Source organism: Rhamphochromis longiceps, linkage group LG22 (genome assembly GCF_057381845.1).
Source record: "Rhamphochromis longiceps isolate RC_006_pf linkage group LG22, R_longiceps_female_GT1.1, whole genome shotgun sequence".
Classification (NCBI taxonomy): Eukaryota; Metazoa; Chordata; class Actinopteri; order Cichliformes; family Cichlidae; genus Rhamphochromis; species Rhamphochromis longiceps.
This window is the reverse complement of record NC_140577.1, coordinates 6,613,770-6,638,196: the sequence shown is the minus strand read 5'-3', so window position 1 is coordinate 6,638,196 and position 24,427 is coordinate 6,613,770. Positions and strand designations below refer to the sequence as shown.

The 24,427-nt window shown below is 41.7% G+C and overlaps 1 protein-coding gene across 1 annotated transcript in view; it reads right to left on the bottom strand.

Moving 5' to 3' along the window:
• Positions 1–689: 689 nt before the first annotated feature.
• pou2f2a (POU class 2 homeobox 2a) overlaps positions 690–24,427 on the bottom strand; it is a 67,259-nt gene continuing 43,521 nt past the window's right edge. The window contains exons 2-16 of the mRNA XM_085396529.1: positions 16,520–16,582; positions 16,315–16,343; positions 15,721–15,777; positions 14,534–14,659; positions 13,064–13,333; positions 12,816–12,930; positions 12,452–12,543; positions 10,992–11,255; positions 10,771–10,912; positions 10,307–10,455; positions 9,041–9,238; positions 8,909–8,957; positions 8,206–8,344; positions 7,092–7,165; positions 690–3,343 (exon numbers count right to left, since the gene is read on the bottom strand). Of these exons, the coding sequence (XP_085252655.1) occupies positions 2,964–3,343; positions 7,092–7,165; positions 8,206–8,344; positions 8,909–8,957; positions 9,041–9,238; positions 10,307–10,455; positions 10,771–10,912; positions 10,992–11,255; positions 12,452–12,543; positions 12,816–12,930; positions 13,064–13,333; positions 14,534–14,659; positions 15,721–15,777; positions 16,315–16,343; positions 16,520–16,582 (2,147 nt within the window). The 3' untranslated portion in view covers positions 690–2,963. The remainder of the gene's footprint in view (positions 3,344–7,091; positions 7,166–8,205; positions 8,345–8,908; positions 8,958–9,040; positions 9,239–10,306; positions 10,456–10,770; positions 10,913–10,991; positions 11,256–12,451; positions 12,544–12,815; positions 12,931–13,063; positions 13,334–14,533; positions 14,660–15,720; positions 15,778–16,314; positions 16,344–16,519; positions 16,583–24,427) is intronic.

Here is a 24,427-nt window from a genome sequence, read left to right as displayed (position 1 = left end):
TAAGTAGCCAGGAGCTGAGTCACCATAAGCATTCCTGCATTTTTCAACATGTGTGAGAAACTGTGGGAACTTGCTGTGATTTATTTGATCATAATTGAACCCAAAAATGCTAAATTTGTGCATTCCTTTATGGGGGGGATGAACGGGCAAAGTTTTTATGAGATGTGATCTAAATCTTTTGCAGGAAGCCGACGAATGTGATTGGAAAACTGCAGAAACAGGTCCAGGTTCAAACTGACCGGAGCTTTGCTCTTCACTGACTGATATTATTTTGTCCATCATGTGTTTTTGTGTGTTTTATGGTTTGGTTTGTATGTAAGAGAATCATCTTTACCTACACATGCTTACACACACACAGACACTCTCACACACACTTCAGCTAATCCAATCATACGACTTGTGCATTGGTTTGGTTGTTCTATTTGGTATGGTTGTATTTCTAAAAAGTTTTGCTTTTGGTTTTCAGTTTTGGCTTTTTCACAACATTCTGAATCAACTTAAAAAGAAAAAAGAAAGAAAGGAAATCCCGGAAGCTACATTTTCACAGTTATCTCCAAACGTCAAAGAAAAACCCGGACCACAACCGAAGAGACAAGAAGACGTGAAAACAGGCAACACGTTGCCAAACCAACCTGTCACCCCCGCCCACCCAGCCCCACACCCAGCCCCTCCCTCCCTCCTTACCCACCGCATAATAAGAAGAAAGCAATGAGACGAATCCATACATCGGTAACAGACACACTATGGAAAGCAGAAACAAAAATATATATATTCTCAAAGTCAGTTTGTTGAGGTTAATCCATATTTTATCCATCCAGGAAAAAGAAAGTGAGAACAAAGCGAGGTGGCCGGCAGAGGGAGGCAGGGAACGATTTCTGTCTGATATACAAGAACGGCAATCACAGTTAAAGACGAACAGACAGACAGGGCCTTACTCACCCCTTCTCTCCCCCGTCCTCCCCCTCTTTGTTTGTATTTGGTTTCGTTACGCTTCAGTCACTCACACATAACTAGTAGCAGTAGTAGCAGTAGCTTTTGGTTTTGGGTTACTTTTTGGTTTTTTGGTCCGCTGCTTCAAGCGTATCTCCTCCTGCTCCTCTTCCTCCTACTTCTCCATCTCCTCCTCTTGTTCTTCTCCTCCTCACTTTCCCCCTGCAGCTCCTCATACCTTTGGCTCCTCCGCTTCTCCTCTTTCTCTTCTCCTCCTTGTTTCTTTTGGCCCTTTGATCTGATCTTTGGAGACAAAGGAGAGGGGCGGATGGGAGGGAGGGTTGGAGGGCAGGGGTTTGGGGGCAGTAAGGGGAATGCCGGTGCTTCACCTCTTTCTTTTGTTCTTTTTTTTTTGGTTTGGTCTTTCTTATGCTTGTAGTGTACTGTAATATGTGTGTTTGTGTATATGTGTGTGTGTGTTTTCCCTTTGACACTGCTGAGGTTTTGTCTGGACACTCGTCTCCCGGGCGAATCCAGAGACAACGCTGCCAGAGGCGATGCTTTGGTATCCAAGAGTGAGTGACTGGTGGTAGATGAGCAGTCTGAAAGGTGACGTGATGGTGATGATGATGGTGAGCGTGTATAAAGGGTAACATTAAATTAAAGACAGCAAATAATAAATAATATAAAAATAAATAAACCACACATCTGCCTTGTGTATATCCACTCCGCAGGCAGCATGAATCCTATTCAGGGTATACTTTGGTTTGAACAAAAATTAAAGATAATAACGATGATGATGATAATGATGATGGCAGTAACCCATTAAAATCTGTCTCTGAGGGTAATCTGAGATACAAATAATCCCCCAAATCTAACTGTGGATCTAACAAATTGACATTTAACAGCTAAATAACCCTTAAAATTTTGACCAGTATTTTCCTTTAACTTCAGTGGAGTTTCCAACTTTTGCCAGAAGGGTGGCTTTTGCTACGAAGAAGGCTTTAATGAATACCAGAAAGTTATTTTTGTACTACAGCGAATACAGATTGGCTTCTTACTGGAAACTAAAGTAATTATTATCGTAATAAACCCCACCCATCTGCTGCTCCAGGCTCATTGAAACAGTCTGTTAAAATGTAAGGTAGGTTGACCACTGTAAAGCTGTAAAGAGAGAGGTAGGTAGACATCCTGCATGTGGGTTCAACTGTAAAGGGTGAAACTGTTTGAGTTAGATAAAAAAAGAGCGATGAATACAAAATAATAGAAAAATAGATGTTTTGTAAATCTTCAGCTGAAGATGGAAAAAAAAAGGAAAAACAGAAATCCTGAGTGAAATGGGAAATGTTTGACGTAGAATGAAGTAGTAAACTGATCCTGGACAGATCAGAAAGTCTTTTTGAACTAAAGCTTTTCGCTCCGTTTGTTGTTGTTTTTTTGTCTTTTTTTGGTTTTCAGTTTTTGGTATTCAGAGATTTTGGTTACATCTTTGTGTGTTTCTCTTCTAGCATATTTCCTTTCTTGCTTTTTTTTTTTTTTTTTAAATTTGGTTGCAACCACACGACCTTCCGGGCTTGTTAAACAAGTCTTTTCTTTGCCTCCCTTTTTTTTTTCCACACACAGTTTCAGTTTTCATCCCTGCCCTCACTGAGTTTTTTTTCTCCAGCTGTTAAAAAGCGTGGTGTTCACTTCTCGATGCCAAGCAAAAACACACCTCAGTGCCACCTCTCCAGCTGTAGATCAATATTTGGTTTCGAATTCCCCTCCTTCATTCTGCAGTTCTCTCTATCCTTTCCATCCTACCTCTCTCTTTGCTTCCTCCCCGCATCCATCTGTGTATATTTTTGGCTTCAAAAGACGTCAGCAGGGAGATACGAAAAGAGAGAGACAGACAAAACCAGAGATGGATTGGACAGAGAGATGGCTTTGGTTCAAAGGCGAGGTTGTAAATTTAGATTTTTAAAGCTCCTTTAATCGTCCTCCTTCTCCTCCTCGTCCTCCTCTAATAGGATACTTTGGCTGTCAGTCGGGGATCAGTCGGCCATGGTCCCTCCCAGTGGTGGCGGTGAGGCTTCGCTGAATGAACAGAAAGAGGCGGGACTTGAACAAGGAGACGCAGACTCTTCTGGGCACGAAGTTGGGCTCATGAGGTTGCTGGTGCCAGCGGAAGGAGACTGGGAAAAGCAGGGCCTTGGGCCGCACACGCCACCACTGCTGCTGACCAGTCCCATGACAGTTGTGGATGTTGTTGCCATAGAGCCGGTCACCATGGGGAGGAGAGTGGGTCGGTTGAGGAAGAGAGAAGGGCGGAGGGAAGAGGGGACAGAGGCACCCCCAGGTCCACCGAGAAGCATGTGACCTGCTCCACCTTCAAGGCTGGAAATGGGTAGCTGCCCACCGCTGGCTGCCAGAGCTGCAAAGCATGGAAGAGGGGAAGGAGAAGGTGGATAGAGGAGAAAAGAGGACAGGAGGATGAAGAAAAAGACAGGAGATGAAAAAGAGACAGGATTAGGCTCAAGAAATGAGGGTGAGGGGAAGATTAAAAAATGTTGCAAAAAAAAAAAAAGTGAATGAAAAAGTCAAAATTGACAGAAAAGGAAAACAAAGGTTTCAGAACAAAGTTGCAAAGCGATCAGAAGAACAAAAGAAGAAGAACATAGAGGACAGGGGAATAAATGCAGATGTGATGGCAGTGAAGACGAAGAAGGGAGAGGAGAGGAAAAAAGAGAGACAGTTTCCAGGGTGAAATAATGATGGAGAATGGAAATAAACAAAGAGAGAATTAAAAAGAAGTCAGTGAACAGATCAGAGACATTAGTTACAGACAAACATTTAAAAATAGGTTGCTGAAAGTGAAGATGATTAAAGAAAGCCTGAATAAATGTGAAAGATTTTCCCACTTAAATCATAATAACAGATAAAAAATATAAGGCTAAAGCAGGAGTGTCAAACATATGGCCCACGGGTCAGAAACAACCCACCAACTGAGCCCAGTGTGGCCCAATGGACTAGTTCCACAAGCATAAAAAGATGGCTCACTGTATTTTGTGTGAATCACTGTAGGTTTTACAGCCCTCCTGCTAACAAAGAAACTACTCACACAACATCACATCAAAGCACGGCAAGTTGGGCATACTTAGTTGCTCTAAGTTCATCTGAAGGACACATGGGTAGTTGGTGATTTGTGGTTTAGTGCCTCAGAGAAGAGTCCACATGGTCCCAAAAAATTAGCAGATGCACATTTATCCTTTGATGATGACATTTAGATTACTCAGACTGAAGTGGACCTTTGTATACCCACTAATGTGGAAAGTATAAAATCCACATAAGATGGTTAAATCATTTAGTCTTTAGTGAGGAAACGTGGAGAGAATAGTGCTTTAAAACATCGGAGGTTGTTTGTAGATCATCAGTGATCGCTCAGAACGTGTTTGACACCCCTGCGCTAAAGCCAAGACTCTTCATGATGACACTCAACCTTAAAATGCACAGAGACAATGATCGACAGCAAAGGATGAAATCTGATTGTGATATTCACACACAGTGGATGTGAGAATGAACCTTTTCTGTCTCACCCTGTCAAACCCGCGTCTGTTACAATCTGCAAAAGCAGTAGTTTGCAGACTTTTAATAGAAAAAAAATGAACAGGCTCAAAAGGTTTATGTTAAATACAGTGCTCTGAAAAATATTTCCCCCCTTTGTGATTTATTATGTCTGAGATCATCAAATAAATGTTGATATTTGACAAACATAAGCCAAGAAAATATAAAAATGCCTTTGAGGTCCAAAATCGCATTCTTTTTGAGCCACTCAGATGGACTTGTTGGCGTGCTTCGGTTCTTAAACTGAGCTTCTTCAAGATTTTCTGGTAAAGAGCAGAATTCCTGCTTTCATCAGTTACAGCAAGTCGCCCTGAAGCAGCAAAGTAGTCCAACACCATCACGCTGCCACCTCCATGTTTGACTATTGGTATGATCTCTTTATGAAATGCAGTTAGTTTTACGCTGTAACGGGACTCAAACCTACAAAAAGTTCAACTTTTTTCTTGTCAGTCCACAGAATATTTTCCCAAAAGTATCGTGGATCATCCAAGATGTTTTTTGGTAAACGTGAGACGACGTTCTGTGTTCTTTTGGATCAGCAGCGGTTTGCTCTATTTTTCCCAGTCTCTTCCTTATTATTGAATCATGAACTCTGACCTTATCTAAGCCTACTGAGGCATGCAGCTCTATAGATGTTGTTCTGGGTTTTTTGTGACCTCCTGAATGAGTCGTTGATGCGCTCTTGAAGTGATGTTGTACTCTCTGGAACATTTAACGACTGTTGTAAGTTTTCTCATATTAATTTTTGAATAACGGCACTCACTGTGGTTCGTTGGAGTCGCACAGCCTTTAGAAATGGTTTTGAAACTCTTTCCAGAGTGATAAACTTTAATGAGTTTGTTTTTCAGATGTTTCTTCACATCGTGGCATGATGTGTTGCTTTTTGAAATCTTTTGGCCTACTTCGCTTTGTCAGACAGGTTCTATTTTAAAGATTTATTGATTCAACCAGGCTGGCAGTGATCAGGTCAGGGTGTGGCCAGTGAAACTTAACTCAGCCTTCCAAAAAAATGCACGTAAATTACCGCAAGTTCACGACTGAATGAAGGGGAGCAATTAATTTCCCCTCCACAGAGTCAGGTAGGTTCGGATAGCTTTGTTTTTACCTTAATAATGTATTTCCCTTAATTTTCCATTTACTCAGGTTATCTTTGTCTAATATTGAAAATCTGTTTGATAATCTGAAACATGTAACATTAACAAGTCAAAAAAGAAGAAGAAAGGAAATCAGTAATAGCGCAGACATTCTGTACTTAAGTAGAAGTACAGATACTAGTGTTGAAAAATAGCCAGGACTGCCTCTCGTGTGTTACGTTTTAGGCTGATATCAGTTTGATGTCTGAAGGCACACATGATTTCATGCAGTGATGTGAAATAATAACTCTCCTCAAATTCCTTAAACCAAAAGCAACGAGCCCGTTTTGAAAATGTAAGTAAAAAGTACAGATATTTGTTTAAAAATGTAGGGAGTAAAAGTAAAAAGTTGCCAAGTACAGATACCTGAAAATTCTACGTAAGTACAAAGTAACAAAGTAGTTGTACTTTGTTACTGTCTGTTAGGAGGGTTAATGCTTTTCCACAGCACTATATTTCATAGCTTTTTATTACTTTTCAATGAGATAAAATCCCAGTACTGTTACAGTAGCCGTCTTTTCTGCGAGGTTACTGCTGCAAGCTTGTCAGGATAACCTGTCAATCTGTCCGAACCCTGCCGTAACACAGTGATACACCTGCCAGCGTTTGAATTCCAGTGTAATAATACACACTTTTATCCATTACATGAGAGTAAACATTTACAGCATGTGTGGCCCCAAAGGGAAGCAAACTGAAATCCTTTCGTGTCAACACTTCATTTCATCCCATCCTTTTTTCTTTCTTTTCTTTTTTTTTTTAAAACTCAGGCTCTTCTCTCTTCTTTCCTTCAGCCTAAAACTCTATCAGAGCCAACAGTGCCAGAGCTGCAGTTTCCATAACAGACTGTATCCTTCTCATCAGCACATGGCCCGGAGGACGCCGACTCTGAATGACGCTGAACAGAGCGCGAGAAAAAAGGGAAGGCCTGAATCGGCGCTATAGGGAGATGGAGCACGTGACGGATTCAAAGCTGAGCTTATTTGTGATGCTTAATTGATTTGGCAGCAGATCGTCTCTTTCAAAGAGGAGAATTTTGAGTGAAACTAGTTATTTAGCCAACAGGCTTTGATATTGAGAGGGTGGGGATTGTGCCTGTTCAACTGTTTACTGTAAGCTGACTTGGCCTCCTAAGCTTTGCCATAAGGGGCTCTTGTCACTTTGTGATAATAGTGGGCTATTGTATGAGAATCAAATTGAATCTTTCACCATACTGAGCGATTCAAAAAGTTTGAGAAAGGAGGAGTAGTGCGCGCCGGGCTTGCTCTTGGCTACTGTCATACTGAGGCTTTGCAAGGAAATTCATTTTGGGCAGAATGGATGGAGGATGAAATGGGAACTGGTCTTTAGAAATGGAGACTCATGAAGACTCGCTGGGCCAGAGGGGACAGTCTAACAACACACACTCATGCACTCAGTGACACAAACCTTGCATGGTAGCCAGGGGATTGTTGCCAATGAGGGCCTGGTTCATCCCTGTGCTTACTCCCATCATTGTGTTCCTGAAATGTGGATGGACAGCAAATTCACACACACATCCAGACATTCATTGATGTACAGAAACATTTTTCAGGTTAAATAACATCAAGAGAGCATTTGTCTGTGTAGGTTCTCAGTCATCCACATCACGGTAGTCGAGGCAGCTTGGAAAGAAAGAGCTCTGATGCATTTGTGGCTATGCTTCTGAGATGCAGGGAGATGCTAGATCCTGCTCCAAACTGTCAAAATTTTGACTTTAATTTCACTTGGGGGACGAGAACTAAATCACAGGGAGCCAAATACAGTCAGCAGGGTGGGTGGAGAGTGAAACATGCACCCATATGGCATTAAAAATCCTGCACTTTCATGTGATGTAGTTCAGGTCACCAACCACTCTTTTTATGCTCTTTTGGGTCGGGACATCTTCCATTCAAAGCTGCTGTTTAAAATACTTCCAGTTTGTCCAATTTGGACAATTTTGAGGTCACTAGAGAAATTACTGAAGTAGACTGGAACTTCTATAGGAATCTGAAAGCAGCACTGACGGTGAAGGAGGTCCAGAGGTGCACATGGAGAGCTTGGAGGCTTTGGTTTAGTATTTGACTTTTTTGAAACACAGCCACATGGGATTTTGAGCAAAGCTTGCATCATAAATGCTCAAGAAACATCTGCTCACTTATGTATGACGTGATGTCAGGTTAGAGATCATGGTCAAGTCAATTTGAAAAGGTAGTTTTTGCAGAGTTCAGAGGTTTTGTTTAAAACTAACCAACAATAAGAAACCTTCAAAAAGTTTTGCATCAATTTTATATTCATGCTTTCATTCACTCCAGGAGAGCAAATGAAGAAGAGCTAGCTTTTCTTCCATCTAGGGATCCGACTAATTCCTGCAACAATACCAAAATAATATCATGTATCAAAAATGGTTCTAGCTGAGTAATATTACACTGAAATTTATTTAATAGGATTACAAGGGACCAGAATTTGGAGATAATAATGTGATAGTAAACAGGAGGAAAAACCAATTAGTAATTAAATTTCTCAAATTGTTATTGACACTCACCCAGCGTTGAGCCCAGAGGTCCCGAGGCTGGGAGGAGCTGGGCTGGCTGTGCTATGAGGAGGCGGAGTCACAGAAGAAGAAATGGCAACTGAGCTGACCGGAGTCATGGGGCAGGACGCTGAAGGTGACGAACTGGTGCCTGAGAGGGAGAGAAGAAGAGTGATACGGATGTCGCACAGCAGTGCACAGAAGAATTACAGTGTTATTACTAAATAAACACTTTGGTGACACAGTTCTTCATCAACAGCCAGGGTCCTGAACTATTCAAAGGTCTTCTTCTCACCATTCAACTTCACTTTCTGGTTGGCCGGTACTAGCCTCGACTCAACGGGCCAATAAATTTCCAGCTGTGTTTGCTACCTGTCAGGTCATCTGTCATATCTGTGAAGCCTGGACAGCTCACGGACGAATCATGACTCACGGAGGTAAACAACTCAACATAAGACCAGCGCTTCTGTGCTGCTGTCAACAAAACATCCCTGTTTCTGTTTCCAGTCTTAATGATTTTTTTTGTCTCAGTGATGATTCTTCCATGTTTCATCAAATCAGCGAAACACTCAACAATACTGAAATATCAACTGTTAAATAATGTCAGGACCAGACCGACCTTTGGGTTCAAAAACATAATTGAGAAGCAGCGCTCTAACCTTTAATAATTTATTGACGAGCGTCTACGCAGGCACAAACAGTTATTACAGCTCACCTGTTGTGCTGAGGCTGGTGGTGACCTGGGACAGACCCTGACTCGATATCTGCAGATACAGGAAAAGAGAAATTAGGAAGTTCTTCCATCCTACTGCGAAACATCTGTTCCCGCATAGAGGGCGGACTGTACCATGTGCGGGCTGTAGCAGGGGGCTTTGTGCGTCACAACAGGCGAGGTCTGGCTGGGCAGTGGAGGGGTGGTGCTGCTAGAGGGGTTGATGCGTTTCTCTTTCTGCCGGCGGTTGCAGAACCAAACGCGAATCACCTCCTTTTCCATGTTGAGCTGCTCCGCCATCAGCAGGATCTCCTCAGAGGTAGGCTTCTGGTTCTGAGGAGGAAGAGATCAAAGCGATGAGGAAGTACTGAAAACACTGCATGCAGTCAGAAGAAGGCTAATTAATAAAGGGAGGCTATCCAAAATAGGATGCTGGTTTATCACATGTAGAAGAGCTTTTTTTTTAAAGCCACTGCATTAATATAACAATATGTTTGTATTAACTATTTATGGTGTGCTAATCTAAGGCAGGAGGTGTCAAACATAAGGCCCAGGGACCAGGATTTGCCCAGCAAATCCTTCAATTAGGCCCACCATATGACTTTGGAAAATGTAAAGTAGAACAGAGGTTTTAGACTTTTAATTTATTTTCATAAGTTCATAACTTTTGCAGCTTTCCCTAAGCCTAACTTGAAGAGTTGCACTGATTTCTGTTGAAATAGCAATTTCTTAGGGACTAAATGTGTAGTTAGACTAAACTGGCAGAAAGGGCAGTTCCACTGGTCTGGCCCACATAAGATCAAAATGGGCTGGATGTAGCTCTGATCTACGGTGTGCAGTCGATCTACGGCAGTTTCCAAGAATCTGCTGCAGGTTTGTACAAGATCTACAGCTCTGATATGACGGCCTTTGTCATTGTACTTTTTGTGTTCTGTGCTGGGCGGGTGTTTAGCAAGTTCATGTTTCTGCTTTTTAATGAAACTGCAAGTGTTTAATTCAAAGAAAATGTTTTTTCTTCTTATTAAATATAGAGGCTCCTTAGCTCTTTAAAAGACTCTTTAAAAGGTCTTTTAACATCAAGCTCCAAATTTATAACGTATCCCTACAAAGTGGTCGCCATATATTGGGCTATATTTAAATATTTTCCTACTTGCTGCATTTTAAAATCTTTGTAAAGCAAGAATTAAGAGTATTTAGGGTTAAAAACGGCCACATTCATGAATCTTATTGTCTAATAACAGCACTGGAAATTCCATGAAAGGTGTTATAAAGAAAATTGATTCAATTCTATCTTATTTCTATAAAAACAAAAGTGGAAACCTGCATTATTTTATATTCAGGTGTAAAAATCATACCCATTAGAAATTCAGGCTCAATTTTGCTAATAACTTAATCTCCTACCGTGCTGAAGTTGCGCTCTAGGATTATTCGCACATTGGTCTCGATGCTGGTGCGTTTCTTCCTGCGCCGGCCAGGTAGACCCTCGATGCCCAACATGGGGGAGGAGATAGAAGAAGGGCTGGGCAGCATGCTGTCTACCGCCATTGTTTCTGTGACAGAAACAGAGAAAGAAGGCATAAATGAGGGAAGTGTTTTTGGTGACGTAAAGAATGATCAGAATGTCAAATTAAATTAAAATCCTTAAAATATGTGAAACACTATATTTTAACACTTTATCACTGATGGAAAACTATAGGTAACATTTTTAAAGAAGTCTTGATTTAAGGCTATTTCCATCAAAATGAAACATCCTGAGCTTATTTTCAAATTAAAGTTATTTTTAAAATATCTCTGACTCTCACATGTTCCAGCAAACAAAGATGAGTGTGCTGATTGTACACCAGCAACAAAATATTTCTTAGTACCTGCGTCACTCAGCCACTTCTCGAGGAGAGGCTTCAGCTTGCACATGTTCTTAAAGCTCAGGTTGAGAGCTTCAAAGCGGGAGATGGTGGTCTGGCTGAAATCGTTGCCGTACAGTTTTCCCATAGCCACACCAACATCGCCCTGATGGAGACAGAAAATTTGTGTCACTGTGCAAATACATGCAGACTTTATCATGCAAACATGCCTTCCTTCTTCTTACCTGGGTGAATCCCAGCTTTATGCGGCGCTGCTTGAAGGTGCGAGCAAACTGCTCCAGCTCCTCTAGATCGCTGGGTTCTTCTCCCATGTGACCCCCATGACCCCCATGACCTCCAGAACTCAAGCCGGAGGCTAAGGAAGAAGCCATGGCGCTGCTGGATGCAGAGGTAACTCCTACAGATGTCACAACACCAACACCGCTGCTCCCAGTGGCAACTAAAGAGCCTCCACTGCTGCTGCTTCCAGCATCGCTGCTCTTCTCTCTCTGTGATGTCAGCAGAAGTGAGACAAAGAGTATATGCATGATTCATTCAAACATTCTTTATGTGCTGGTAAAAAAAAGCTCACACACTTTTTCCTGAGAAACATGCACATTCATTTTCTACGAATTGAAAAACAAATTAAATAAGGTCATCGGCTAGAAAACATGCTCAGAAAAATAAAACACGCCCTGGTTGCTATAACGAGACCTTTTACTCTAAAAAGGAGAGAGGAAAAAAAACATTATTTAGAATTTTGAAACAGCGTCTGTGCTTGGCTTAGCACCAAGAGAAGCTACATACTGCCTGTCAAAGCTTTGGCCCAGCAGGCTGCGGGAGTGTTAGCTAATTGACGAGACATCATGCACGATATCTGCTGCTACGCAGCTCATTTACATTCACATCTGTTGTGTCTGACACGGCTTCATCACAACTTAATCAAAAATCTGTAACAGCCTTTGGATGTGTGAGGTTGCATTCATGCATCACGTTATAGAGGATAAGGGGTGACGATACCAGATACCTCATTGGACCAGAAATTGCATCTATTTTGAAGGGGCGATCGTGGCTCAAGAGTTGGGAGTTCGCCTTGTAATTGGAAGGTTGCCGGTTCGAGCCCCGGCTTGGACAGTCTCGGTCGTTGTGTCCTTGGGCAAGACACTTCACCCGTTGCCTACTGGTGGTGGTCAGAGGGCCCGGTGGCGCCAGTGTCCGGCAGCCTCGCCTCTGTCAGTGCGCCCCAGGGTGGCTGTGGCTACAATGTAGCTGCCATCACCAGTGTGTGAATGTGTGGGTGGATGACTGGATATGTAAAGCGCTTTGGGGTCCTTAGGGACTAGTAAAGCGCTATATAAATACAGGCCATTTACCATTTGAAAAGAAGATGCTATGCAAATGCATGATTTATTGAGCGTTTTCCTTGACATTTTTCAGCTGGCAGGACAGTTGCATCACAGATGATCTATTAGTTCTTCATGCAAACTTGTGCTGCTTTCGAGCACAATGACATTAAGGTGTGTTTAGCATCCTGCAGGTACTTCTGACGCAGATAAATCCTGATAATGGTGAATGTCAGTCTGACAGAAACTCTGTGGTTCAAAGATTCTCATTTAAATTAAAAGAAAACAAAATGTTCTGTAAGCTCATTTGCATGTTTCGACTCTCTCTCTCTCTCACACGCACACACACAAAGATTTACTACCTGTGCTTGGAGTCCCAGGCGAGGTGGTGATGTCAGCAGTCCCCCTGGGCTTTGTTGAGGTAGCTGGATCAGATTTGGTGTCGAGAGCAAACCTGTAAAAATAAATCAAACACTTTACAAACCAAATATGCCAACTTTCCAGCCAAAGTTTGGATTAACGAGTTCATGGGTGGATGAACTCATCGAAAGGTGAAAGCAGCACGGCTGATTCACAGAAATCTTTGCTGTTATTAGGAAATATGACACATTTCCTAACCAACTTCACCACTTTAATCCCACTGAGACAGTGAGGGGTAATTTTTTGATTCTCAGATGAATTCCATGTAATATTTGTACAGAAAGGAGGTTTCAGGGTTTTCCTCACCCTGCTGTGACTGCTGTGCAGGTGCTGGCTGTGACAGGAGGAACTGGGCAGGAGACTGGAGAGGGTGACCTGGCATTAAAACCAGCTGCTGGAGCTGCAACAGCTGCTGGATGTCCTGCGATGCAACACAAACGCATTTCAATACAGAGCAGTAATAAAGTCGGGTAAAGATGAGTCGGTTTATTAATTAGACTTATTATTAAGAGAATCAATAAAATCAATAAAACACTCTTTTAAGCTGACGGTACCTGTGCTGTGAGCTGGATTGGCTGCGACAGGGCCAGCTGTGGCGGTGGAGGCGGAGCTTGGACTGTTTGCTCCTGTTTGGTTTGCTGCTGCTGCTGTTGTTGGGATTGCGATTGGTTTTGTTGCTGCTGCTGGTTGGCTTGCTGCTGCGCGGCGGCGTGGGCAGCGTGAGCGGCATGGGCGGCGTTCGACTGCTGAACGGCTGCCGCCAAGAGCTGAGCCTGAGCCTGTTGGAGGAGCAGCTGCTGCTGGGCCGGGAGAAGCGCAGCAAGCTGGGAGAGAGCAACAGTTGGAGGAGGGAGAGGAACGAGGACAGTGATGGGAAATGAGAAGAAGATGTAAGCGTGCACAGTGAGAGGGAAATGGAATTGGAGAAATAAAAAAATTATGCAGGACGGCAAAAGTTGGAGAGAGAACAAAGAGTATCAGCTATCATTCCAGGAACACAGGTGTAGGTGAATCTGTTAGCGGACAGTAAAAGCATGCCAGAGCAAGACAAGCAAAGAAAAGGAACCCACTTAGCTTCAAAGTACATTTAGCTGAAATGCAAAAACACAAAAACACTACAGGTAGTGCAAGGGCTTCTGGTTTGTCAGGAAGGCCTTATTGAAGTTACCTAATGCTGAATCGTTGATTGCACTCTTTGTTTTTCAGCAGTGCATCACGTTTGGAGTAATGCAAGCAGAGAGCAGCTCACAAATGTGTGTTTTTATGGAAACACTAGAGAGGGCAGAGCCAGGCGAGGAGTGTGGAAAACAATCCTGACAAGTTTTATTATTGAAGAGACTACACGTGAGTGTATGGCATCTAAAGCAGCCCATTTTCTCAAACATAGACATAGTGGCGTGTCAAATGGGTTCCAGTATGTGTATTTCCATGTGATCAGGTCAATTTAGTAAACTCTGAATTGGTAAAACCTAGATGACCTATTTTCTTGAGATAATTCCCTTATTTATGTATCATTTTTATATTCTATTTAAACTTTCTTATCTATCACATACCAGTACTGAGGCTGATTCGTGTTACAGTTACTACATTTACCTGCATGTTTTACCCATTTATTTGCTACTTTCTCATCTAAAAGCAGTGGTTTGAAAAAATATAAAAGTTAGATTTGTCTGCTTTTGTTGTTCACTAGTTTTTGCGACTCGGCAGATGTTTTCTTTTCTGATCAAATTCCAACTTCTGATTTTAAACATTTGAATTTAGCTAAGCTAATATTTCATGCACTACTTGGAAAATCCAGAAGCACACAAACTGTGTAGTGTGGATCAGAGGTAATGATAAATTTTCATTTAGATGATGGCTTTGAGACTAAAACCTGCAAGTACACAGGTTACAGATTACAACAACACCAGCTGGAAGTGCTGCATGTTTATGAACGATGAACTGTTCCCATCTATGTGTTGGCCAGCAGCAGTTTCCCTAATTTTGATTAATGTAATTTCCTCTTTGTGTGTGTGTTTTCTCACCCCTGCTAGCTGACTTCCAGCAAGCATCAACTGTGTGTGGTGGTGTTGAGCCTGTTGCTGTTGCTGAGAGGGCGGTGCCGGAAGTGCAGTGCTGTGTGTTATCTCAGCGCCATCTTCAATCTTTCCCTAAAAGAGAAAACACAGGCACAAGTTATTTCACAACCTCACACGGCAGCACACTCACCATGCTTATCTATTAAGAAAAATCTGATTTTTGTGATGATTTCCAGGTGAGAAATCAGAAATTATAAAATTCCGATGGTTCACATAATTCCTTTTTCAGATTGTACGGAATCTGCGCGCATCTCCGCATTAGCAAGGCTGGTGAATCAGCTCATTCCTACGAAGTGGATTTGAAATGACACGCGTACCTCAGAAGACAACTCCTTGCTGTCAAACGTTTTGCAAGTGTGTACCTCTGGTATCACACGGCCACAGAAAATATTTGACTAAAAGGTTTTTAAAAAGTGATCAAAGCTTAAGTATTTTGGGACGCACTCTGACTTGGATTATGTCTCTCAGATTGCAAAGATCTGAGGAACATAAACCAGATTATGGTAAAAAAGAAAGGACAGAGATCCTCTCTTAGTTCTTCTTGTGTCTGTGACTGTGAACTCCAGCCTCCCCGTCTGCCTTTCTTACCACTGAATCTTTTGTCAGTCATCTGTCCAAAAATCCGGGTCAGTTTTCCTCGTATTTATGTTGTCAGAAAAATTCCAAAACCTGCTGACCTCTAGCTACCATTACGTGCTCGTGTCTCGTCACTGTCCATCCATCAAGGAGTTTTTGTCTATCACTCACTGCCACCTTGTTCATATTCGTTTCCCCTACTGGCTTGTCTCTGCAGGATTTTTCTTCGTTGGAGTGGTAGGTGTGGAAACGGCAGCGTGATTTGCATATTAGATTTTTTTTTGTGGGCGTGTGTCATTGTGGTGTAAATGCATGTGTAAACATATGTGTTTATACAAAATTACATAATCCCAGAGATGCACAAAGCTCCTCCTGTTAAGACTGTGTAACTTTCAATACACAGAAACAAGCACTGAAAATAAACTTTACAGCATTTATAACTATTTATTTGTTATAAGGAAATATTTTCAGTATAGAAGAGTTTTAAATGGTGACTTAATGACCACACACGCACGCACGCACACACGCACACACACAGCATGCCTGATCAGGCTCACCTTGTTGCCAACTGGTGTAGGAGAGAGGCTGAAGGGGCTTGTTTTCATTGTCTGAGCCTGCAGCAAAACAATGAAAATATGCATCGCACATCAAAGAACCGAAGTGTGATGACACATTCAGAAGAAATGACATCCTGTAATCTCTGTCAACAGATTTCCAGCGAACCACTTTCATGGGTGAGGCAGATTAAACCATTTATTACAAGTTAATAAGACTGGTCAGAATTTTAAGAGAAGTTATAATTTTGGCATCCAGGGACACCCCCCACCCAGGGTTAAGTAACCCATTGTGAAGAAGGGGTCCTCAGAACAGTTTGATATATATCATAAAACTGTACTCCATCTATAAAAAGTGGATTTATGCTAATAAAAAAATGTTTCTTTGGATTTGATCGTAACACAGTTTGCCCTGAAAATCACTCTCGCCTCTCATGGTGCAGCAATATGGAGACAAAAAGATGGAATGAGGCCTAAACCAGTTACATCTGCGTCAGGATTGTTGTAGTCCACGTCCCCAAAAAGTTGAGCACAGTGCAAGTGCATCATCAGCGAGTACGTGCTCAGTATCTTTAATGAGAAAAGTAAAATACCCACCTGCTCATCGGGGCTGTTTCTGTCAGAGTCTGAAACAAAGAGCGAGATTTAAATGACCGATTAGCAAGAATGTGAGCTCGTGTGTTTGTGTGTTGCACATTTACTGGAACATTTTAGCCTGCTGCTTTCCTGTTCAAGCCTGTTTAAAGAGATTAGATAACTGAACCGTCCACACCGTGACTGAACACGAGTATGTGTGCTGTACCTGAACTGTCCCCTGGATAGTCAGCTCCAGGCTTTTCCTCCCCTGCTTTGGACATCCTGATATCTGCAGGAAACACACACAGATATCCATCAGACAGGTGCATGAAAAACACTTCAACTGGTATGTTGCCTCCACAGCTGACGATCAATGTGGGGATAACACGGTCCCAGCATGCAGGGGAATGGGAGACATGACACATGCACACATCTGGAAGTTTCTAATGTAGCTGAGCTCATGTAGACTGGAATTTGGCTAATATGTTTCCATCTGACGTTGCCTCTATTTTCTTATGCTGCTTTTTAATTTAGCTTATTCATTTTTTTGCTTTGCTTTAAATGAGAATAGTTTTAATGCCACTATTTTGTCTTCTTTTTAGTTTTGTTGCATTTCTTTAATGTTTTCACAACGTAAATTATTACTGCTTGCTCGCTATGCTTTTCTGTGTCAGACCCGTGGAGCACTATATTGCATCATTAATTTGATATTACATTTAATTACAAAACACATTTCCAAGGAAGGAACTCATGAGTTCAGGCCAATAACCCACAACTCACAGCCTAAAACGTGTTGTAACATCTATTTTTATATCCTGGAATTTCAACCTTTTAGTCACATTTAGTGTGAAAAGAAATAATAAAGTAAAACCTGCACTTTTACAGTTTTTTATTACATTATGAAAACTTTAAGCACACAAAACTTGTATTACACGTCCATCCGATCTCAAAAGTCTTCTTCCAGCTGGCCAATTTACAGCAAAAGGATACGAACACTCGGTGCTTCCTGCACAGGAGGTCAGCCGCCTCCTCTGTGTTGGAGTGGCTGAACTTTTGTGCTTTTTGCTATTATGCAGGTCAGAGTAACTGTGAAAGTTCAACTAAATGAAATGCTGCCATGAAGCTTTTGAATTTGAAAGAATAGCGTGCAAACCAGGGTGACTCAGCACCAACAAATATGCGTGAGAATAAGTTGTTGTATGTTTGAACTCATGAGTTCCTTCCTTGGAAATGTGTTTTGTAATTAAATGTGCTCTATAAATAAACTTGACTTGACTTGACTTGACTTGAAGAAAAAAAGCATTTAATCACAGAAATAATGAGACTTTCATTTCATCTTGTTTTGTATCCTGGACACAGGCAAGACAAAATCTCTGCTAAGCAAAACAACTTTATGCCCCACCAGCATAAAGTTGTTTATGCTCTAATTTAGCTCTTTAAATGTAAACTTTATTGACCCAGGAGGTGGAAGCGGGACGTTTCATGGCAGGTATCATCCTAACTACCTCTGCTGGCCACTTCTGGGACTGCAGTAGTAATTGGTCCAGGAAGAACAACGCCACCCGAAGTGCTTACCTGAGCACCAGACATTACTCAGCATCACTCGGTGCCTTCTTGAAAAAAAACACGCTTTCACCCCCTGCACTTAACTTCTGTCTTTCACTTTTTAAATTAATATTCCCTCTTGTGCTCAGGACTTTCATAATAACCGTCTCATCTATGGCATCGGTTTAACTGGAAAGGATGTATGCTGATAATGGCAGTAAGAAGGAGCTCCAACTCTGAGGTTAAAGTGAATCAATGCACTAAATCTGCTTTGTCTTCAGCACAAAGTTCATGCAACTGACAGGAAGCACAACAGGGAAAATAATCAAAGTACACCACATAAAAACACAGCTGACATCCGCAACCATATTGTTTCCCCTCTGTGTAATAGACATATCCTAAATACACAACTTCCCTCCTGTCCCTACAGGTTCAGTCTTCAGAAGTAACCCCCCTCCCTCCCCCCAGGGATAATTACATGAGCTCCAGATAAATATGTGGATCTTTATGAGGTTGTAATATCTAAATGTAATATCAGGAGACCATGTTCAGTTAAAAAAAAAAAGGCCAAATATTGATTTAACAGTCAAAATCTAAGATTTTACACTATATCTAGGCTGAATGAAAATTATTTTTTTTCAAAAAGGTCAATTTTTGCATCATTACATTAGAGTAATGTAAACTGGTCCTAAGCCACAAAACACAGCGTAAGCCTCCCTGTCAAGGGTACAACAGCAGCACCTTTGAGGGTATCGGCCCAATGACGAGCACTTTTTACCCTAAAGGTCCACATTATTCTCTGAGAGTGTGGGAGAGGACATGATTGAACACTTTAAAAAACAAAGGAAGGCCTTTTGGGAATTATACTGAAGGGTCACGAACAATTTCAAGTGTGCTAAAAGATGGTGGAGGGCAAGGAAAAAAAGGAGGAAGCAGGGGTTATGCTGAGAAAATGCTGAAAAAGAGAAGATTAAATATAAGGATGAGTGAAAGAGAAAAAGAAAAACTCTAATAACAGATATCTGTTTAACAGTTCTTGGGTTGTATTTATTTCTTAAGATCTTTGTGAAATTGTAGATTAGAATCAAATTCAACCTGAACGTCACTTTTTGCCTAAATTACATTTTAGAAATGATGCAACAACAAGTCTTCAAAATTTTTATGTTATTATGATCATCCCACCATTATTAAGAAAACAAGTAAACACCCCTTTGGAAGTGTTTAGTCAGGAGAGATCCTGCAGTTGCATAAAGGGCCCAGTTGGGGGCAGCACTCTCTAAGACATCCTCTGCGGGAGCCGGTAGATGTGTGTGTTAGTGTAACAAGCACAGCACACACACTAATGAGGTGTATAAAAAGTGACTCTTGTATTCATTTGTAGATAATAACTGAGAGGTAGAAAGACGTGTTTTAAAGGGGCAAAGACCTTCTGTCAGTGAGCAGCCGGACCATTCAGAAAACTAAAAGTGCACTTGAATTTATTTATCCCCAAACATGAAGAAATATTTCATCTTCAATTAACTGAATCAGATGGTTTTTAGTTAGAAATGTCACCTCCAGTAACAAATTCAGAAAAATGTCTTCTTTGTAAGGTTGGCACTTTAAAAATGGTGTTAAAAAAATCCTTTTCATTTATCCGTTTGATTAAATAAGCCCAGCACAACACTGTTAATCAAACTTACTGTTTTCATATATTTCATATCTGAGAAATTCTTTTTGATGCAACATTTAACCTTGGACAGTTTAAAAAGTGTAACATTACTAATACCACCGCTTTCTCTAATCACACCCATATGTAATGTTGTTACTATCACCACGACGACAAAGACAGCCGAACCTTCAGAAAAGCTCTGTGTCAAAATACAATTCACTAAAACGCCGCCCCCATTTAATTCAAACACGGAGTTAAATTAATACACTCCACTTCAAACACGCACGTTACCACTCCGGGCTCCTTCATCCTCTCAGGATATGAAGAAAGGGATCCCATAAAATCATTTTATCAGCCCCCTCCTCATAACGCCTCAACTGGCCCTAACCCCTTTGGTCATGGAGACTTTTAACCCCCCCATCCCCCAACCAACCATCCATCCTTATTCGTCCTCATGTATGCCAACAAATCAAACAGCCTGAACCCCAAATGTCACAGATGTCCAGTGCACATCAGAGAGCATGTTTTAAACCAAACTGCATTATACAAACGAACACGTCTCTACATCTGCAATCTGCACATGTATACCCCACCCTACCCCACCCCCCACCCAGCTCTGGTTTTGAGTGTTTTTCCTGTAACAATGGCAATATTAGCAGATTTAGGAATAAAATTTCATTCCAAGTTATAGTGACCACCACCCCAGCACACTCCTCCACCCTGAGGCAGTTTAACAGCAGTTGCATGGATGTAAGGTAGACCCCCTCCCATCCCAATCCCTCCTTACTCATCCTATCAGTGCTAATAACAGAAGGGGGGAGGAAGAGGGGCCACTGGGCAGATGATGTATCTGTCTTGTGGGGCTGACATGGACAGCCTGCCCCTGTGTGTGTGTGTGTGTGAGCGGGAAAGGAGGGGGGGGGCACAGGGTCACTGTCAGGGAATTAGAAAAGAAGGACCGAGAGAGAGAGAGGGGAAGAGAGGGTGCAGGATGGCTGGAGGGGTCCTACACTCAGCCTCCTCTCCCTCTGCCTCCCTCCACCTTCTTTTTGCCCACCCACCCCGCCTCGGTCACGCCTGTCAGGGGCCTGTGACAGACGGCGCGTGGGTTCATGTGTGTGTATGTATATGCCGCTGCCGTTTGGCGTGTGGATGTCAAAGGTCAGGCACATGGTCTCGGCCACCTCCCGCCTCGCAGTCAAACACAAACAAGCTGCCTGGCGCCTGCCTTTTCCACCTGTCCCCCGTCACATTCAGCGCCAAACAAACACACCCGCAGCACCAACGAGCAAATCTGCAACTGCTGTAATGATGAAAAATGTAATGTCAGCTACATCGTGACAAATGAAGCCGATGAGGCAGAAGCATGAACGCAGCACACAGCCAAACACGCGCACACGCTTTAAGTTTTTCTCTTTAAACTTTACTTTTCTATTATCTGCAACAAAACCTTAACACAGGTAGCGTGTACGAGCAACTTTTAAATTATAAAGACGCAGGAGCGCTTCAAAAAAGTTGTTTAAAATAATAAGAAAAATAAAAAATTTAGAGCTCTGTTTCTTAAACTGAAAGGTTTCTTGGCATTGCCGTAAGTCCAAATAAAGGATATCTGACACATTCAAGAGAAGCAAATGGTTGTAGATGGAAAGTCTAGAGGAGTAACTAACATTTATTTCTTGATTACACTGATTAGCTTCCACTCTTCTGCTTTTGTTCATCCGCCTTTCATAATAATGGTCATGTTTGTTGTCAAAACCATAAAAGTACAAATTCAGGTCTCCTTTAAAAGTTTTACTTCTTTTCTTTTGATCCTTCTTAAAAATACACTGTCTTTAACTCAAAGTAGGAACATCTGCCATCACAGCACGGTCTACTGTGCTGCCTATACATGACTACATTTCTCGCAAACACACAGCTTTATGTCTCATTTTAATGACTATCATGCAGCTGAAGACAAACACAACCCAAAGAATGGAGCTCAGAGGATGAGCACACAGATGTTTGCATTTTATGAGAATGCATTTTGCTTTATATTAGCTGTGAAGCTGCTGCAGAGATGCTGTGGACTGTAACAGCAAAGTTAGGGAACTGAATACTGAAGCAAAGAAATGAGACGGTCAAATAACTGCACAGAGGATATTTTACTTCTTTTATGGTTTACATTTATTTTGTGTGGTTGATCAGGCCCCAGATATGTTTTCCAGTCAGGAAAATATCACAAAAATCCAAATTTCTGATTAGTTTTAACTTGGAATAATTGATTCACACTCTTCAAGTTCTTCTGAGAATAAAACACAAGAATTCAGGTTTAATGTGAAGCTAAAATAAAACTAAATTCACAACATACTTACTCTTAAAATATCAATACGGGCATTTTTCAGCCAGTCCTACAGCAAACAAACACATTATGTTGCTCTACAGTGATTTCTCACTCATATTTCACTAGAAAATGCTTGTTTTTAGATAACCGGTGATCATATTTTAGTGCAAAGACACAGCAATGCCTGCTGCTTTTACTGCTACCCCGACACTCAAACACAAACTGTGTTCCAGCCTCCTATTTGCATCCCTGCTCCTGCACTTTGTCCCTCACCTTACTTTGTCCTCCAATGAGTCCAACCTTGATTTATTCTGATCTCTTTTCATTTCCCCTCTTCCTTTTCTCCCTCAGCTGCAACATCTCACTTGAACTTCCTCGTCTAACCTTCCCCCCTCCGTCCGAACCCGTCGACTCGTTTGCCTTACCCTAATTCCTTCATTCCCTCCTGCCTCTCTCTGTCAAATTTAATCTCTAACATCCCGTCTCTGCCCTCACATTCCCCACCTCTCCCTAAGAATATAACCCCCCACTTACGCCATCTTCAATCCTATGCTGTCCTTTAAAGTCTCAAATATTTATTGAGCTTCCTCAAAACAATTCAACGTGCTGGTGGATTATGTGAAAGCTATTTTTGTGGTTGAAGGTGAGTTAGATCTTGGAAATCTTGTTTGCAAAAGCCCACTCACCCAGACCAGACCCCCTCCTTCACCCCGTAGACTACATATATATATAAAGATGGAAGGAGCCACCATGACATCAGTCCTGTTTTGTAGCCTCAACTTGAAACCAGAGACTGAGGCCACAAAAAGACAAAAAAATCAAGTGAGGTCGTGGAGTTATTATCTCACAGACTTCTATATGCATCTGTCTGAATTAAAAAGTTTTAAGCATTTTCACTCTGACTTCATTCACGATTAGAGAAATATCACAAAAACACAATTTAAGTTATTTCACGAATTTTTAAAAATTACAGATTAATCTTATTTTATAAAAAGCCTCTATCAAATTTTCACACACGCCCCTAAAAATTGTTAAAACTTGATTCTACACCGCTACAAGCCTGATGAGTATCCGGGCTATTTTATACTAAACCTGAAGAGTGAATTAAACTGAAAATCTTCACGTTTCTCTGTTATTTCACTACTTTTGCACATCTCTCAGTATTTTAGGTCTTATTTAGTTTTCAGGATGGTACTGCTAAGAGTCTTAGCTTCCTAGTATTAGCCTCTTCTCCTTTTTTACCTTCCCAGTGAGGTGCTACTTTGACAAATTATTAGTGGTTTTCACATTAACACTGTCCAGCAAACACAGATTATTTCTGTCTCGGTGCAATGTTAGCATCATTAAAACTCTTATTTGCCCCAGTGTTGTATTCTCGGCCTCACTTTTTTTTGTTGTTGTTGCGTGATCTCTGTAACCCGCCCTCCCTGCCTCCCCTTCTCCTTCAGTAGTGGTCAGCTGCAGCGGTCATGGCACCACTGGACAGCGCTCTGCTAGCACAGGACACATAGACCCGTTGCCAGGCAACAGCAATGAAAGATCACAGTGCGTGCATGTGTGTATGTGTGTGCAGCGTGTGTGTGCATAGCTCACATGTTTTGTGTGTACCTGTGAGAGTGTTAATCATTAAGAATAAACATGTTTCCCTGCCTGTAGCTGAGACTTTGTGTAAGGCAAGCAAAGTGGTGCATGCTAATGTCTCCACTGCTGTTTACTCTTTAACAGTACGTATTAAAGGATTATTTGTGCTTTTTTTATTCCAGGTGAGGTTCACATTTTATCACAGTCAGGCAAGAAGAGGGTTAAACCAGAACCAAACAAGTAATGTGCAAAGACTGTGTAATCACTGAGGTTTTTGGTTGGAAATCCTAACAGATTAAGATAAATCAGGATATTTTTGGCTTTTTGGGGGCTTTAAAAACACGTTTTATTGTTCCAATTTCATTTAAACACAAAAGATGAGCTACTTTGAGTATTTTTTTAGTGATATCAACGACTTCTCTTAAAAAAAAAATAGGTTTAGTGAGGCTCATCTGTAAGATAATATTCATCCTTAGGTATATTTAGTGACGATGCTGCTTTCTCAGTGCTCCCTGAGAATAAACGAGTAATGTTTTGTGTAGACAAAGATTTGTTAGTGATTCATGTTTGAGTTTACGCACAACTGGAAAGTACTGCATTCGTATGATGTTCTGTGCACCTTGCATGTGTGCGCGCACGAGTCAGAGCGATTACACGGGTGTGTGTGCAGCTGTATGCATGTATGTGAGCGCGAGCACGAGGCCGAGCGCTTTCCGAATATGTCTCCAGAGTGTTTATTATATCCGATACAGTACCTCTTTCTCGCACCACATATTTCTGTGCCGATCGATTCCTCTGACTCCCGACAAGACAATAATCGCACCGCCCTCCCTCTCTCCTTCTCTCCACCATTATTACTGCCCTCCCCAAGGAGCACAACGCAGGGATGGAAACAGAGAAATAAAGGGAGGGAGGACAAGGTGATAGAGGAAATGGCCACTGGGTGTTACTTCCTTTTCCAGAATCCCTGCATTGGGGTAAAAGATGGAGGTGAGAGGATGAGGGAGGAACAGGAGGATGTTGGAGGGGGGTGGAAA